At 37.6% G+C, this 19,093-nt stretch overlaps 1 protein-coding gene across 2 annotated transcripts in view; it reads right to left on the reverse strand.

Moving 5' to 3' along the window:
- The window catches only part of Cers6 (ceramide synthase 6), a 288,857-nt gene that overhangs the window by 34,461 nt on the left and 235,303 nt on the right, over window positions 1–19,093 (reverse strand). For both annotated transcript variants that reach the window (XM_070021551.1, XM_070021561.1), the window contains exon 8: window positions 18,525–18,631. In XM_070021551.1, coding sequence (XP_069877652.1) covers window positions 18,525–18,631 — 107 coding nt within the window. The remainder of the gene's footprint in view (window positions 1–18,524; window positions 18,632–19,093) is intronic.

Consider the following 19,093-nt stretch of genomic DNA (forward strand, 5'->3'; position numbering starts at 1 on the left):
AGGAATATTGGCATTAAAGAAAAAAAAAGAATCTGAGAGCTTGTACTCTAAAAAAAACAACAAACAGCCTAAATACCATTTTATTCAAAAGGTTGATTTAGATTTATTTATTTTTCCTTACACATTAGAGACAAAAGGACATTTATGGGATGAAGTATCTTTGTCTGAGCCAATATTGAATTATCCATTGTTGGCACTCAGCCTCTCCTGGGAGGTGTTTAATTGAATCAGACTTCAAAGGTTTCCATTGTGTTTTTTCCTCAGACCCTCTTATGGATTGCAGAGGCATTCAAAATGAACACAGCTCTCAGGAACGATGCTATTGTACTGTTCCTTAGTTTGGTCTCTGTCACAATGGCTCAAACCTCTTCAGAGGCTGGCATGCTTTCAGGTCATGTAAAGGTCAAGGGCCAGAGATAAGGGAAGTGATAGCTCTTCACAGGGAACAGAAAAATTGTGCTGAAAAGACATGGCATAGTCACTAACTAATCCCCTACCACACACTGTATACAAATTTACTGAAGTACAGAGTCAGAGCCAGACATTACTCAGAAAGGACTCTGTCATGGAATGAAGGAGAGGAGAGTGAGAAAATGGAATGACAAAGTCAATGCATATCTTACAGAATTAAGAAGAGTAAGGGAGGGGGAAGGAAGAGGAGGGATGAGAGAATGTTGAAAGGGGTGACATTGATCAAGATGCTTTCTGTTTATAAACTGCTTTGTTAAATGGGAAACTGCTTTGTGCAACTACTTTAAAAAAAGTAAAATTCCCTCTCACACCGAAGAAAAGTCATAGTTTCTGAGGACAAGACATGAGAGTAAAGGTAGCTGATGGGAAAGAGCAAGCAAGAGGAATATGTCACCAGCACATCCACCATGTTGCCCCTAGCCTGGCCCGTGTTATCTTTATACATGCATCTGAAAACTGGGAAGAAATAATACTAGCTATGAGGAGATAGTTCTTGTCTTTGACAATGCCATGCAGCTGAATTAGTCTTAATTGTGGTTAGTGTAATGTGAGTACCCACACTTCCTTTTCCCTGAAGGAATCTTCCTCTCCCTCATCCCACCTCACCCTCTTCCTCTTCCTCATCTAAAGCCAGCCAATGTCTGGTAAGTTCTTCCACTACATTTGTGGGTCACCATTTGCAAGTGCACTAGACACAGTGCTATATTAGACTTTAAACTTCTTTGGTTGTGCTAGGAGATTTAAACTCAGGGCTTCACTCTTGCAAGTGTTAAACCCCTTGAGTCATATCCTTTTGGCTCTGGTTATTTTTAAGATAGGATCTTGGGTTTTGCCTGGGATGGCTTGGACCATGATCCTATTTTACACCTCAAGACTTCGCTGAAGTGATAGGGCTCTTCAAGAAAAATTTACATATACTCTATTTAATACACAGAAAGAAACTTTTATTATACCTATACTCACTTACAGTGAGGTACCAACTAGAGAGAAGAATCGTGATTTGATCAAGTTCACTGAGTAGTATCAAAATTAAAACTTAAAACAGGCTTCTTAACTGCTGATTCAATACTATTTCCTCATTATCTTTTTTAATTGTGTATTTGAAAAATGGCCCCTAGACTAGCTTTCCAATATCTTTTACCAACACGAGTTCAATGCACATAAACACACACATACACACAGACATACATATGTATACACTCTTTTGCATGTATTCATGTGTATACTTCTCATCTCCTTTGCCACTCTTTTATTGGAGTAATAGTTTGAGAAACAGACAATAGTCAAAATAATAGATATCTTACATATACATGCACCTTTTTTCATCATTTTATTTTTGATGAAGGGCCAAGGGTTTTCCCACTGGTTCTTGGATTGGTGGTCCTTTCACGTGCTATTCTCCAAATGCAAAGACTATAAATTCCACTTTGGGTTACTTTGAGGAAGTTACTGAAAGCAGATGCCTTCTGGATTTCTATGATCAATCATATTCAATCATTTCATTTACATTTCATTCAACATTAACTTGATATTTGGCTTTTATTATATTAAATTTTGTTTTCACAGTTTATTTAGACTTTCTATACCTCCTTTCCTTTCTTTCTAAGTTTTTCCAGCCTAGAAAAGTATTTCAGAAGTTCTATTGGTGACTAAAATTTCAGTAGCACTTGATACCCTACACCAAGATATGGCTTCAGTCTGAAATCACAAACTTGGAAGACTGAGGCCAAATGATTATAGATATTTCCACCACTTAAACAAAAGAGGCAGACTTAAAGTGTTGAGTGCCACCCTTCCCACAGAAGAGAAAACTATCCATGAACAAATTTTCAGCAAGTATAACCTATACATTGCTGTACTTGAGGGATGCAGGTACAACAACACATAGATCTAAACCTACCATGACCTCAATTGAGCTAGTTCCTATTTATATATACTTTCGTATTTTTGTGGAGGAGGTGGTGGGGTCTGGAAGAAATTTGTTGAAAACATTAGAAGACAGTCTCTGTTGCTTGGATGATCATAGTGTTCTCACTGTTCAGTTAAGGAGGGGAGAGACATACCAGTGTTGGTAGCAAAAAAAAGCACACATACTTAGTAAAGATCTGCTTTCTATGAGAAGAGGGTTAAGTGTTCAAATGCTTTGGTTTTTGCATGACTTACTTCTAAGTTTAAGACCTAATCTTTATTTTTTCCTTATGCTTAAGGAGCTGAAAGTCGACCTTGTCATATGCCAGAATAGTGATTAAATGTAACTGGGAGAATTTTTTAAAAAATTGACAATAACTGTCTTACGCTATAAAGTCAGTAGCTTGACTCCCACATTCATTTCATAAAAGAGGCATGAGATAAACTGCCCCCTTTTCATTATTCCCAAATATGCTCCAGATGTCTATGCATATCACTAAATTTAAACCCCATTGCTTCCCCCCGCCCCGCAATTTTGTCCCATTGCTAAGCAACCTTAAACTAGAGTGTTTCAAATATGGTAAGTTCTTTATTATCACTATTTGTCAGGATAAAAGCTTTATGAAGGAAGCAAAGCAATGCATACTACCCAAATGCCATCTGGTCTCCCCAATAGATGGCCAGACACTGCCACTTTGATGTGTGAGATTTTTGTCCTTACTTGATTGGTTCATTGGTATGATTCAGTATTAGCCTCTGATTTATACTGGCATAAGGTATGGAACATAAAACACTCAGATCCCCTTCAGGATATGGCTTATCACTGAGCCATGCAGAGGGCAGGCAGCGGGCAGCCTTCAGTGACAGCTCCCTTTGCACCTGCCCAATGTTTGAGCCAAGGCCCAGCCAATGACTGACAATCATCTTCTTTCTTTTCTTCTATATACTTCCAGCTTTAAAAACAAGTTTCCTATGTCTTGAAACCAACCACTTTCTACTTCTCTATAAATCCCTTGCAGGGATCACTTCATATGAAGTTCTGCTGAGCTAGGTACTAGTGGCTTGTGCTGGTAATCAAAGCTACTCAGGGGGTTGAGATCTAACAATCACCAGGAAAGTCCATGAGATCTTTATCTCCAATTAAACACACACACACACACACACCAGAAGTGGAGCTGTGACTCAAGTGGTACAGCACCAGCCTTGAGTGCAAAAACAAAGGGACAGCAGCCAGGCCCTGAATTCAAGCCCTAGTATTGGCACACATGAACACACAAAAGTTCTTCATAGAAGGACACCAACTCTCCTGAAATTTCAGAACTAGGACACATCTGATATTTATTCAATTTCTCCCATTTTACAGATAAAGAAGAGCCCCCCCATACACATGATTTCACAACCACCAGTGCTTCAGTAGTGTCTTTTGCCTTAATTTCCTCTGTAATATTTGATTTATGTCTGTTTCTGAAAGTTGCTTTAAATATATAAAGTACTCTCAAACTGATTTTTCTCACTGGTGCAAGGAGAAGGCCCGAGTATTCTTCCTGAGATAAATGATATCAGACACAAGGAAAGTTTATTGTCACACACATGTCTGTTTTAATCCAGAATCCTGGATGAGATCCCTGTCACCCTCATCATACTCTCCTTTCCTTTCTGTTTTTTTTCATGCTTACCAGAGGCATTTATTATAGCTGGAAAGCCTCACTGCAAATGTATTGTCTTTTTCCTGAGCAGGAGTTGAGTTGTTTATACCATAGGAAAAATTCCTTTATCTACTGTTTTTCTATATCATTCTTAAATGGCAGCTCTAGAAATTGACATCTTACTGTCAAAATTTCTTCCCTTTCTTCAGTAAGAGGGTGCATTACTTCTTACTGCCCAGAAATTCTCAGAGGTAGAATCAGTTAGGAGTAGCAAGCTGTCATGGTCACCAGAACAGGTACAGAGTGCTAATTTGCAGAGGGGAAGCTGTCTTCCCAATCAGAATCTGTTCTCAGGTCATCTAGAAATCTACTTGACTGCTTTTCAAGGTCCTCAGGATACAGCCTAGGGAAGCAAGTCCTAAATGATAGTATAGAGCTCTGGGTCCATTTGTAGCAGCAAACTACAGTAACTAATAGTACCAGCCTATTATGCTTCTAGTGAAACTAATGGGGTTTCATGCAAATGCAGTGGGAATGTTCCAGCTGAAATTGCAAGACCATGAAGGGCCTCATTTATTTATTTTCATTTTTTAATTGTGAAAATACTGTACAGAAGGGTTACAATTACATGGGCAAGATAATGAGTACATTTTTTATCAAGCATTGTAGCCTCCTCCTTTGTTTCCCCTTCCCATCCCTTCCCATTCTCCCCCCACCCCTCACCTAATCCTCCCCCCTCCCCCCCCACACCAAAGTTGTAAACTTCATTTTCGACATAATGAGTTGTACATCTCATTGTTGCAATGGGTCCACCTGTATTCCTATTTAAACGATTTGTTTTTCCCCTTACCCTCCACAAATTATACCGACATCAAATACAATGAAAGCAGGAATTATACTGTGGGGGAGGGACATACAAAGCAACAAAGAAATAATCTTATAAAGGTGTTAGAAACAATCGCATGAAAGGAAAAAAAATTTGAATACATATTTTAGGGTTCATTTCCCTAATATCACCTTATCTGACCTTTTCTGCTTGACTCAGACATATACTAGATATTACAAATAAGGGAAACCATGGGACCTATGTTTCTTTGGACCTGGCTTACTTCACTTAATATAATTTTTTCTGAGGAAGGGCCTCATTTATATGGCAAATAAATTACTCAAGTTCTGCTGGGCATTAGTGGCTCACACCTGTAATACTAACTACTCAGGAGGCTTAGATCTGATGATTGTGATTCGAAGCCAATCTGGACAGAAAAGTCCATGAGACTCTTATCCCTAATTAACCACCAGAAATCTGGAAATGGAGCTGTGGCTTAAAGTGGTAGAATGCTAGCCTTGAGCGAATATGCTCATGGACAGTGCCCAGGCCCTGAGTTCAAGCCCCATGACAAATAAAAACAAACAAACAAAACATCAATTCTATTCCTATTGCAGCAGGAAGCAACCAATAGTTTACCAAATTTTAATTACCAAAAAGAAAAGCCTAATGTAGTCATGGAAGAAACTGCTATGATATTTATTTGATATTGGTAAGTACACAAAATTTAGTTTCAGTGTATTTGCACATATTTAATAGCTATTTGGTACACACACACACACACACACACACGCAGATACATAAGTGCATCTGCCTCTCTGTGTCATATGCATAAAACAGATTCATTTTATTTTACCTCTTTGTGAGTAAAGGTAGGCCAGAAAAGAAAAATAATAAGTGATCCTAGTTGTTCATGAAATAAAGCCAACTTTCCTTATCGTCTCCAGGCCTTTTAAGGATGGATAAAAATCAAGTTAAAAACAAAAACAAAAGCTGGGCAAAAGTGCCTTATAGCTATAATCTTAACTACTCAGGTGACTGAGATAGAAGGATCACAGTTCAAAGTTAGCCCAGATAGGAAAGTCTATGAGACTCTTACCTCCCATTCATCACCCAAAAGCCAGAAGTGGAGCTGTAGTTTAAGTGGTAGAGTACTAGGATGGATTGAATAAAGCTAAGGGACAGCATCTAGCTCCTGAAAACAAGCCCCACTATTCACCTCCTACACACACACAGACACACACACACACACACACACACACACACACACACACACACACACACACACACACGGAAAAAAAAATCCAGAGACGTCACAAGTCAGTATGTCCTTTGCAGATTCACTGAAGGCCAGCTCCTCACACACTACCTCATAAGGAAAATTCAGCAGAGCTCATTAACCGTGAGGAAGGCTAACAGTGGTAGGGGATTAGGTAGGAGACATGGCTCCAGGAGAAAGAAGTTAAATTAGCAGGACTTTGTCATTCAGAATACTACTCCCTGATTCAGGAAGAAAGAACATTTAGGTTATATTTTATTGGGCTGAAATAAGTGAACTAAGTATTTGTCTGGATAGAACACCTTCATCAAAGTGAATTCCAAATCAAAGTGTGGAGGAAATTACCAAGATTTATAGAAAGATCAATGAGCTTCAGATACTGTGTGTGGTACTGGGTTTATAAAGGGAGAATGAGATATGTCTCAGGTTTGTTGGAATTCAACTCTTTGATGGCGGTAGGTGAAAGGCAAGGAATGGATCATTCAACGATAGCATGAGAATGTTGCTTCAGGAAGTTGCCATGTGGCTGCCCAGAAAGCAGGGAATTTAAACATCTAACTAAATTTTGAATGAGAAGTAGAGCAATCATATGACCAGTAAGAAAGAGTCAGGGTGTGTGTGTGTGTGTGTGTGTGTGTGTGTGTGTGTGTGTGTGTGTGTGTGTGTGTGTGTGTGTGTGTGTGTGTGTGTGTGTGTGTGTGTGTGTGTGTGTGTGTGTGTGTGTGTGTGTGTGTGTGTGTGTGTGTGTGTATGTGCCAAATTCCACGAATTAATTCATTACTCAGAAACACCCAAGCTCTGATTCTTCTAAATGTCCTCCTGGTAGCTTTAACTTTTTCTGTGAAGCACCTGATTTATTTTTGGGCAATGTTGCAAACTTGATGGAAAGCGAAAGGTGCTAACCTTTTTTTTCTTTTGCAAAGTGCAGATGTTGCAACTTGGGCTCCTAACATACTATAACTTTCTGAAAAAGTAGGTGATTTTACAAGATTTGTAGAGAAAGAAAATTTCCCTCAGTGCTTCACAGATATCCTGAACTGACTGATGACAGGCTCAAATACTACTTTCACATTAACTCAAGTTATTTCTTCAGTAGCACACAAGAGATAAAAGGTCCTTATGTTTCGATGGAGTAACAACAAAAACATTTGGTGAGTTAACAGCCTGATGAATGGAAATAGCCTAGCTTACTGATGACTAGAAATATTACCATGTTTTGTTTATTATCAAGCAAAACAGTTAACAAATACCTTAATACTTGGTGGTTCACAATCTTCTGCTGCCTTGGATGAAATTCCTGATCCCCAGTTACGATTATAGAGAATGACAGCTTTGCAGGCAGAGAAGTGACTCAGGGCATTTTCTACTTGGGGAAGCAATGCCACATATTGCCTAATTTGATTAATGTATACTGCTGAGCTGTAAAATTAGAGTTAATGGACAATTCCATTTCATTAGAAACATTTCACAGCATTGTATTTCACTGAACAAGAATCTAAAAAATCTTTAGACTTTATTGCTCAGAATTTTAAAAACATCTGGAATTGCTGCAGTCTAGCCATGTTTTTCCTTGTTTTATTTTTATCCCTTTTTAAAATTATACACATTAATTGCACAAAAGGGTTCCATGTAATGTGATCTACAATGCATATAATGTGATTTGATGGTCATTCTTTTATGGCCACTATCAAATGGAATGTGGTCTGAATCATTTCTTTGAACATGGTCTCAGTCTCTTTGAGCAAGATTTAGTATTTCATTGAGTGTTGTATATTGCATTTTTTAAAATTACTGAAATGCAACTCAAATATTATATAATAATTTAACAGCCATTAACAAATAAAACATTTACTTATTTTGCAGTAACTCTTTCTTTGGTATGGTTTGGAATTGTGCAGGATACAAATAAGTTTAAGAAACTGTTGTGCAAAGGTTAGGTGTGAATGCATATCCTTGGAGATATGGAGCTGATTACAAATTTGAAGTTGGGCACTGGACACCAAAGTTTGTTTGACAGGGAGAGAGAGAACAATTAAGCCATTAATTCTGTAGAGTATAACTACGATTTTGTATTCATTGTTGACTCAAGTCACAAAAGGAAAAGAACTTAGTTTACTTGAGTATGTTCTACCATCCACCCAAGTATTAAGAATATCTGACTTTGGTTTTGTCAAAGGTAGATAAAACTTCTAGAGAATATTCCAAGGCTAAATATATTTAAGATACCACTCTTGTGACAGCTTTATTCTTACTCTAATTCTTACTTTAATTCCAAGTCTAATTCTTCATGGGCTAGCTAAAGACCTGAAAAACTTCTGTAAAGGACTGGATAATGAGAGACGATGCTGTTGGTCCTAACTCTATCACAACTATTCAGCCACATCCTGTGGCAGAAAGCAGTACAACATGCAACATTTGGGCAAGGCTGTGTTCCAGCAAAACTTTCTTAATAAAATCAGATAGTGGACTGCTTTGCTTAAACCGTTTTTTAAAATTCTTGGTTTAGCCTTGCAATGGTGAATTAAATTAAAATTATAACGTTCAAAGGAAGAGAGACAATGTCAACACACTATTTCCATCTCTAACCCTATTCCAATTCTATTCTATCTCATGAATCTATTAGCTGATGCTCATAAATATAAATATTGGTTAAGATGGAAAATACCTACAGGTTAAAGAATTTAAGGTTACATGCTTTATCCTTGAAGAATACACTTAACACAGACCAGGAACAAGACAAATTTCAGAGTAAAAAATCAGCTTGTCCAAATTTGTGATCTCCAAGGCTAATCTGTTTCATATTATCTACCCAGAAAAGCATACAAGCCATGTACTTTGGTAAAATTTATTTCCAGAAAATAAAAGTTTAAAAAGCTTCCATTCCACTATGCAGCTGGATGAATTTCCAACCTTTGGAAGGAAAATGTTAAAAGAATGATCTAGAGTCTTCTGAAACTTCTTTTTTAATTACGGAAGCTCTCAGTGAGCAAAAATCTGTAACTAACCCCTCTCTTTGCAAGGGTGAAAGCGATGGTGGTAACATTCTGAGAAGGCACCTGCTTCTGCCCACACAGCAGAAGGCCCCTGAAGGTCCAAGACAACCTCAGCCTTCCTGTGTCCAGGCTTGTGTATGGGGAAGTGGAAAGTCACCACTAGGCCACACAAAAAGAGCTGGCAACCCTAGTCTGCCAATTCTTGGCTGCATAAAGACTTGTGAATCTGAGACTAACATTCATGTGTACTTTATGCCACTCTGTGAGATTCTATGACTTTCAGTAGTTCCAGGTAGGTACCCTCACTTGAGATCTGGGGGAGTAACAGAGTCCGGTACGTTCTCTATTATATATGCTCATTGAATACTGAGAACAGAAGTGATCAAAGAAAGACAGCGTGGGTCCCATTATTGGAGAATGCTTCAAAATTTTACTTCAAAAGCGCTTATGGTTATATAGCTTTAATCTAGATGAGTTGGAAGTTGTTAAAATGTAACTAAAACCTCATATCACTTGTTCATGATAAAACTCCCATTTTTATAGTAACAACAGTTTGAAAAATGCTTAATGTTTATGAAGTAAATTATAAAGTATTCCACTCTATTCCTACTCTTTCTGGTAAGATAGGTAGAGTATTTACTACTGATTTTATTTTACTTATGATGAGATAAATAGAGAAGTTATATACCTGATCTTCACACACCATAAACGGCTCAAGTAAGTAGTATTTCTATTAATTAACAATGTCATGCCACTTCCTTATCAGACCCTTATCTTTTGGTTTATTAGATTTTAATGATGCACATGGCCAGAGATGTTTGTCATATGATATGATGACAAGGTAATTATTTTTAAATGACTCTTTGATTTAATAGCTACCATATATATATATATATGTGTATATATATATATATATATATACATACACACAAGTATATATATATATCCTCTCTCTCTCTTTCTCTCTCTATTTCTCTCTCAATTTCTTTATGGCCATAAGGAAGATAGCACTCTACCATAAAAAAAAAACAAAAAACACAGTAAAACCAGGTGCCAGTGGCTCATGCTTATAATCTTAGCTACTCAGGATGCTGAGATCTGAAGATTGCAGTTCAAAGCCAGCCCAGGCAAGAAAGTCCATGAAACTCTTATCTCCAATAAACCATGAGAAAACCGGAAATGAGGCTATAGCTCAAGTGGTAGAGCGCTAGCCTTAAGCTGAAGAGCCGAGGAACAGCTCTCAGGCCCAGAGTTCAAGCCCCACAACCGACAAAAAACAAAAACAAACGACTTGTTTTTCCCCTTCCCTTCCACAAATTATACCCACATCAAATACAGTGAAAGCAGGGGTTATACTGTGGGGGAGGGACATACAAAGCCACAAAGAAATAATCTTATAAATGCGTTAGAAACAAATGCATGAAAGAAAAAAAAACATTTAAATACATATCATTTAAATAAGGATACAAATGGATCTGTAGCAACAATGAGAAGTACAAGTTGTCATATCGAAAATGAACTTTACAACTTTGGTGGGGAGGCAGGGGGAGACTTGGAAGGGATGAGAAGGAGAAACAAAGGAGGAGGCTACAATGCTTGATAAGAAATGTACTCATTATCTTGCCCATGTAATTGTAACCCCTCTGTACAGTTTTTTCACAATAAAAAAATTAAAAAAACAAAAAACAAAAACCAAAAAACACAGTAAAGAGTTGTTGAACTGAACTGGTATCAGGAAATCAGTCCAGAGAAAGCCTAAGTGAGTCACTGACTAAACGCTTTAAGTTCTGTGTGTAATAAGACAGACATTGTTCCCACTCAACTTTACCATGACTTAAGGAGGTCAACTAAGAAGAAAGATGTGAGCCTGCATCATTAAAGAGTATTTGGTTCACTCAACCAAGGATTCCTCAGTCACTACTGTGAGCAAGGCACTGTGATGGATGCTATAATAAGATTGATCACCATTTTACCCTTTGTGAAATTCAAGCCACTTCATAAACCATGAGAAATTGTTAGAAGCCTCAGGAATTACACACATGGGGAGGGGAGGAAAGAGATTTGGACCAATGAAAATGGCAATCACTTTCAGTAATGGAAAGGCTTACTGTCAAAAGGATCAATCACTGGCTAACTATAAAGTAAAGGCTAAAATAGATTTTTGAGTTGAGGGAAATTAACAAGCTGTAATCTATTAGAAGTTTAAATGCAAGGAAATAATTAAGCTAAAAGTTTTTTCTGAATGATGGCAAAATTAAAATGATATGTTGATCTGATAAACTTTTCACTAATAGTAGTATAATATATACTTTTACACATATAGATGTGTATATAATATGTATTATCAGAATTAGGACTGCCAATTGTAACTTTAAATCTTCAAAATACATAATAAGTAGTCACTGAAAACTTGGCCCTCATTATATACACTATCACATAGGATGAATAAGCATGTATTTGCAAGAGCTATAGATATGAAAGTCTACTGGTATATTCATTAATCCTGCCACTATCTGAACCCATAAATGCCCTTTGATAAAAGGATAATCAAACTAGATAACTAGTGAATCATGGATATTCTTTAAGTAGTTATCCTATCTATATACTTACATGCCAGCAAAAATAACCATTAAATTATTGTAGAGGAATGTCATTACCAAGAATAGGAAACAGAGACAAATTATCATGCCTTCCAGGAGGTTTCTATGGCGAATATAAAAGCCTAGAGTTTTATGTTAGTAGGAAGAAAGAAATGATGGTTCTATAGAGAGTTTACCCTCATGTGACTAATGAGATCCATGATACTATTAACAGGATTATGTCAGTATGATCACAGAATATGATCTTAAGAATATTAATTCAAAACAATGTGTATTAATACTCATATGGAATGGAAACATTCATTTTGAAGAGCTGCCATAACTTCTACAGGTTTTATACAATAAAATTAAGAATCAGAGAAGATAAACATGAAAGCCTGAGAAAAGCAGATGGATGGAATTTATAGTGTATCTTGACCAAGATAATAGGTAGGTGGGGCAAAAGAATTTTTCTTTTTATATATTTAAGGGGTTACAGTTAGATAAGTCAGGTAAGGAGTACTTTTCTTTTTGGACAACTTCTAAAAATATTTGTCTACTTATTAAATATTCTCTAGGAAGAGTCAGAACTAGTACCAAACGGTGGAGATTTGGGAGGTATATTGCATGGGCTAAAGCAGAATTCTCTCATCCTTACTGCTGTGTGGAATTGGAGGGGACGTATTTTAGAAGTGGAGGGTCTCTTTCCATTGGAATAATTCACATAGTGGTTGTATTATTTGGTAATAATCTGGTTGTTCTCATCTTTCAATCTTTCATAAGCTGGGGATAACAGAAGGCTAAGGGTGGGCACTGTGGAGATGGGCCAGAGGAGCAGTTGACACTTTAGCTTCCCTCTCTTCAAGACTGGCCAGTGTAGCAGGGCCAAGGTTGCACAAATTTCACTACTCGGATGAGTTATGTCCCAGAAACAGCAAAGCCAGGGACAGTGGAAAGTGATGTTACTAGAAAGAAACAATGCAAACATTGCGAACATACAGGTCTGGTCAGACCTGTATGTGGAGGCAGAAGATGTGCCTCAGGTATCCCCTAGAGAGAAATGATCATTACTTCTTTGGACAATATCTAAGCCAGAAGACAGGAAGATAGGACCATAAAAATGTGTCTCTACTTCCCAGTTTATTAGGACAGAACATTCCCAGACAGAGCAGATGACTTCAATCTAGATAAAATGTAGTGATTCCAAAAGGTGGTAATAGCTCAAAGGGAATAAAAAATATAACAAAGAAGAACTTGGTTCATTGGAGTCACAATATAATCACAATAAAACAAATAGCCCATCAAGAATGGTAAGGAGATACCAGAATACCCACATAAAAGTGAAAAATGAATACATATTTGAAAGTAAATCAATACCTTATTAACATACCACTTTATATCCACTAGGATTAATATAATCCAAAAAGCAGACAATAGCAAGTACTGGAATTATGTAGAGAAAATGGAGCCATCATAAATTGCTGGTTAGAATGTGGAGGGGTGCTGTAAGTTTGGAAGATAGTTTAGTAGATTTTCAAAAAGTTAAACATAGATTTTCCAAGTAATTTAGAAATTTTATTCCTAAGAATATGCCCAAGAGAACTAAAACTACGTGTTTGCACATAGCATGTACTCAAATGTTAATATCAGAACTAGTCATAGTGGTCAAACAGTAGAAATAACACAAAAGTTGTTGATCACCTGATAAACAGACAAATAAAATGTGGTCTATCTACGTAATAGCGTATTATCAGCAATGAGAAGGAATATGAAGTACTGGTACCTTCTACTACTTGGAAAAACCTTGAAATTATCAGGATAGCTGAAAAGACCAAGTCAAAAATATGTCATATTGTTTGAAACCATTCATTTGAACTGTCTAAAATAGGAAAGTCCACAGAGATAGAAAATAGATTAATCCTTACAAATAGATGAATCATTACAGGAACTAGTGGGTGGGTGAGAATTCCAATGAATATAACTTTTGGGGTTATAAAAATATTCTTCCTTGGTGTCAATGGCTCATGCTTATAATCCTAGAATTATATCTTAGGAGGCTGAGACTTGAGGATTGTGGATCAAAGCCAGCCTGGGCAGGAAAGTCAATGAACCTCTCATCTTCAAGTAACACAAAACAAAAACAAAACCAGAAAGAATGCTATGGCTCAAGAGTAGAGCACTAGCCTTGAGCAAGAATGCCCAGAGACAGTGCCCAGGCCCTGAGTTCAAGCCCCAGTATCAACACACACACACACACACACACATTCCAAAATTGATTGCAGTGATAGTACAACACCATGAGATAATACAAACCACTAAACCCTAAATTGCATACTTTGAAAGGGTGAGTATTATGACTTGTAAATTATATTTAAATAAAGTTGATATAAATATTCTAACATACATGAAAAAATAAATCTCTAATCCTGTAGATGGTTCATTATCAGTATGAGAAGGGAATCTTTAAGTCTTTGTAAATTAAAAACTCAGTTACAAAAGCAACACATGCTTCTTTTGGAAAGGTTAAAACTGAACAACTATGCAGAGATAAGTCATCTCTCTCAACCCAGACAGAAGTAACATTTCTGTACTTTTCTAAAGGTTACAAACTAGAAAGGAAAAGCAAAGCAAAGAAAGAAGGCACCAGAACTGTGTCTTGCTTTTCACTGTATTCATAACAAGAATTACCACTGACATATTAGCATACATTAGCATGGCATATTAGCATAATATCACTGCCATTCCCCTCATTAATGTCTTTGGTATTACTACAATAGCACAAGCTGGACTAGAGTCATGCCACTTGAAGACAGGTCTATACCATGATTGCACAGTAGAATCACTTTGGGATCCTAGAAAAGCCATACTCATTCTCCAACAACACCAAATAAATCAGAATTTCCAAAGGAAGGTAGAAGAGGTGAGGTTTCAAGTTATATTTCAGGTCTCTTAAGTAATTATGACCATGGGGAAGACACTAGGTTTAAAATGAGACTTCTGCCATCCCAGTCTTAGGTTCCAGCAGCATTGACGTCTATGTGTTTGCAAGGCTATAATGTTCATCTTTGTGTTTCTGCTGAGGTTAAGCATCTCTTTTTATAGTTTTACCTTTCATATAGATTTTTCAACTGCAGTATTGGCAACTGAATCCAGGGCCTTGTGAATGCTAGGCAAATAGTTTACTGCCTAATCCATGCCCCTAGTCCTTTTGTTTTGTATTTGGTTTTTGAGATAGATTCTAACTTTCACCTGGACCCAAACATGATTTTCTTGCCACAACCCTCTGAGTTCTTGGGATTACATATAAGCACTACCACATCTGGCTTTGTCATCTGTTTTTTCCTGAACTATATCTGTCGAGGGCCTTGTCAAATGCTTCTATTGAATGGCTGGTCTTTTTCTTACTCATTCCTGAGAAGTCTCTCTTTTCACATTACATAAATCATGTCACTTAAAGAAAAGCCAACACTTTGGCTTTGACTTTTAAAAGCAATGACTGTGAACCTGACATTTTTCTTAGCTCTGTAGATATATTAAACTCAATTAATGTCACAACACAATGAGGTAGGTATCATCATTCTTATTTAAGACTTGAAACCTCAGCACAAAAATGTTAATTGAATAGTAAAAGCAGGGTTTGAACCTCCTAGTTCAAATGTACCAGCTAAACACTGAACTATGTTGAGACCTTGACTGTTGAAAATAGTGGACTTAAGAATGTCAGAAAATTATATTACATGTGTTTGTGGCTCTTACTTGTAATTTTAGCTATTCAGGAGGCAGAGATCTGGTGATGACAGTTCAGAGCCAGTCCCCAAACTGGGTAGGAAAGTCCATGATACTCTTATCTCCAACTAACCACCAAAAAGCCAGAAATGGAGCTGTGGATCAAGTGGTAAAGTGCCAGCCCTCACCACAACATCTCAGGTACAGTGCATAAGCCCTGAGTTCAAGCACTAGGACTGGCACATACACAGACACAGAGACAGACAGACAGACAGACAGACACACACACACACACACACACACACACAGAGACATACACATACACAGACACACATGCACAGAGAGAGAGAGAGAGAGAGAGAGAGAGAGAGAGAGAGAGAGAGAGAGAGAGAGAGAGAGAGAGAGAGAGAGAACACCCTACCGATTAAATACATTTTAATGGTTTGTAAGGAACACAAGTATAATCAGGAGGAACCTAGAAGGTACTTCCAAAGAAATGGTGATTCCAAACAAATGTGTTGAAAAACAACAACAAATAGAAGGTAAGGGGAGGGTGTGCTATAGAGTTGGATGGTGGAATAGTTTTACTTCTCCTAGTTGAAGGAGAAATGGGTTTATGAAATGTTCATGTTTAATCAATCTACCCCCATCACCTTAGTCTATAGTTGGGATAAGGTTTTATTGAACCCAAAGAGATCTTCAGTACATGTACAAAACACAGATAATCTATTTGTATTCATAAATTCTCAAAAAACTCTCCGTAAGATACTAGAAGTTCCTTTCAGTCAATGTTTTTCTTCAGTGGGTTGAAAAACTCACAGCATATCTGCCAATCCAGTTGAGCAGGATAAATACCTCATGGCATAGTTCAAAAGAGCCTACTGGCTTAGGGCAGTATCTGAAAACAGTATGAGGAGGTCTTCCTGGGGTAGGAGTAGATGTAGTCTGTGTAATTAGGTATGAAAAAAGCCATAAGTGAAATACATAAAGATGAAATTACTTTAGAAGAGGGGGGTCCAGTCTGGCAGCAGCTGCCTGTGTGAATCATTACCTGTGCAGTGAAAGCTGCTCAGAATGCTCATAGCACGCTGGGAAGGAATACCAAGTAAGGTGTGCTCACAGTGCTCAGACATGCTGGGAAAGAATACTAATTTTCAGTGTTCTGGCTTTAGTGAGGGTGTGGTGAGAATACGACCAGAGGAATTCCAGGGGACCAGTGAAGAACAAGTGTTGGTGAGAGTTGATGATTAAGGCTGTGTATGCAGAGGAGAAAACCTGAAGGTGTTGTATTAGAAAACTTCATGCTCTGAAGGGCTTTCTACCAGATGTATGAGGGGACACTCAGTCTGTTTTCATGATAAGAGAAAACACTTGCAGATATCGGAGACTCCATTAAAGCTATTAACCCTGCACCCAGGACACAGAGACATGTACACACACACACACACACACACACACACACACACACACATCCACAGACACACACACACACACACACACACACACACACACACACACACACACACACACACATTCTTCCATGCACCCTGCAACATAGACCTTACAAGTAGTTTTAGGAGTTTCTAAGGCAGATTAAGAATTCTTTGCTTAGAAGTTACAAAGACTCACATTATAGATATAAAATGAGGTTTTATAAATGGCTGTTGTCAACACCTGGCACTGCTATTTAGAAAAAGATTTGCATTTAAAAGAATCTAAAAGGGCTGTAAGACTTAAGGCAAGGCTGTTGGGGGGGGGGCGGTCAGTGGGGGAAGTTAATAATTCTGGTGATAGACACAATTCACTAAATGACCCCCAACTTTACCATGGTCATTTTGATGACCCAACAGAAAAGTAAAAGTGTACTCATTCGTTTCCCTACTTTTTTATTATATATATTTTTTATTGTGAAAATATTGCACAGAGGAATTACAGTTACATGAGTAGGGTAATGAGTACATTTTGTATTGAGCATTATTATCTCCTTCTTTGTTTTCCCCTACCATCACTTCCCTCCCCACCTCCCCAACTCCCCCTGCCCCCCACACCCCACATTGTAACGTTTGTTTTTCAACATAGTGTCCTGTACATCTCATCATCACAATGGGTCAACCTGCATCCCCATTTAAGCATTCGGCTATATCCCTCCCCCTACTTTTTGTAATTCTCATTGCTTGAATTTCTCATTCAAAGCAACATTTCAATCTGACACGAATGCCTGTAATCCTGACAGTGAGAGACTCATGGTTCAAAGCCAGCCTGGGAAGAAAAGCTTTCCAGATCCTATATCAAAAATAACCAGCAAAAACAGGGCTAGAGATGTGACTCAAGTGATAGAATACCAGTTTAGCAATCTTGAGACCCTGTGCTAACCTCCAATACCTCCAACAGACAAACAAACTAACAAATCTACAATTTCTACATGAAAGAAAAGCCTACCAGTGGTACATTCGGAGTGACTGGAGGTTCTTTTTGATTTTTTTTTCTTCTAGATCAAGGAAGGCTATTCCTTCAAGACAAAGATTGATAACATTGGACCTATTTCCTACAGGAGGAATTGTCAAATTCCATCAAAAATATGTCATCATTTTCTTTGAACCAAAAGCCAGCTAGACATCAAGGAGTCATAGAGAATCCCAGGTGTTTATATTTTCTATATTCTTTAGCTTTGCATACTGCTGATGGGAAGAAGTATTTAGGATGGATGGTGGATTTTAAACTTTAATATGTAGCAGAATCAGCAACAAGACAGACACCAAATCATAGATAGCCTAAACTCATCCAGAGAGTTTCTGATTCATTGGATCTAGGGTGTCACCCAGGTATATTTACTTCTAACAAGATCCCAAGAGATTCTGCTAGAGCTACCCTTTGTGAAAGCTGGCAAGGAACTCCACTCCCTGACATCCGATTGTAATGCCATGTTTCTTTCCTTAGGTCAAACTTCTATGGCTGCATCATATTCTGAGCAAGTAATTAAACAGGTGGAAGATCGTCTGTATCTTTGCCACATCCCACTCACCCTGTGCTATGGAGAGTCTTAGTCAAAAATGCAACTCTCTCCTGGGAGAAAAGAAAGAAAATTGGTATACTCACCAGAGTGGAAATATTCCCAGCCGTGTGGTGATAAAAACCATGGCGAACATAATAAATAGGAGAGAACACATTTTCTGAAACTTGGCATAATTCGCCATTTTGGCAGCCTATAAAAGGTAGGAATATAACACATGAATGTAGTTAAACTGATAAGTGAAAAGCTTCCTTCAATATGCATGAGTCCCCTATAAGATACAGCTTACCAAATGCATAAAATTGCTTGCTACTTTAAAATGTCATGCATCATGCACCAGTGTTTATAAATTACACATAAGTTGAGTGAAATGCAGCATTAACCATAAGTAGAATGTTGGGCTGTCATAGATTTAATAAAATATTCAGCAACTCGAGAAATTCAATTATATGCTTGGTTTCAGGAAAACAGACAGGAAAAGTAAAAAACTTTTGCATTATGAATGATCTTAGGAAGCCAGAGACACCAAAACAGAAATCTGGCCTAACAAATCAAAATAGCAAGTGTTATATCAACCCTTAAACATTTTACAGAGTCCCAAATGCTGAGGTCACAAACTAAAGAAAATATGGAGCTTTTCTGCAGTATTTTTTTC

Source organism: Dipodomys merriami, unplaced genomic scaffold (genome assembly GCF_024711535.1).
Source record: "Dipodomys merriami isolate MVZ:Mamm:240054 unplaced genomic scaffold, mDipMer1.0.p SCAF_1, whole genome shotgun sequence".
Taxonomy (NCBI): domain Eukaryota; kingdom Metazoa; phylum Chordata; class Mammalia; order Rodentia; family Heteromyidae; genus Dipodomys; species Dipodomys merriami.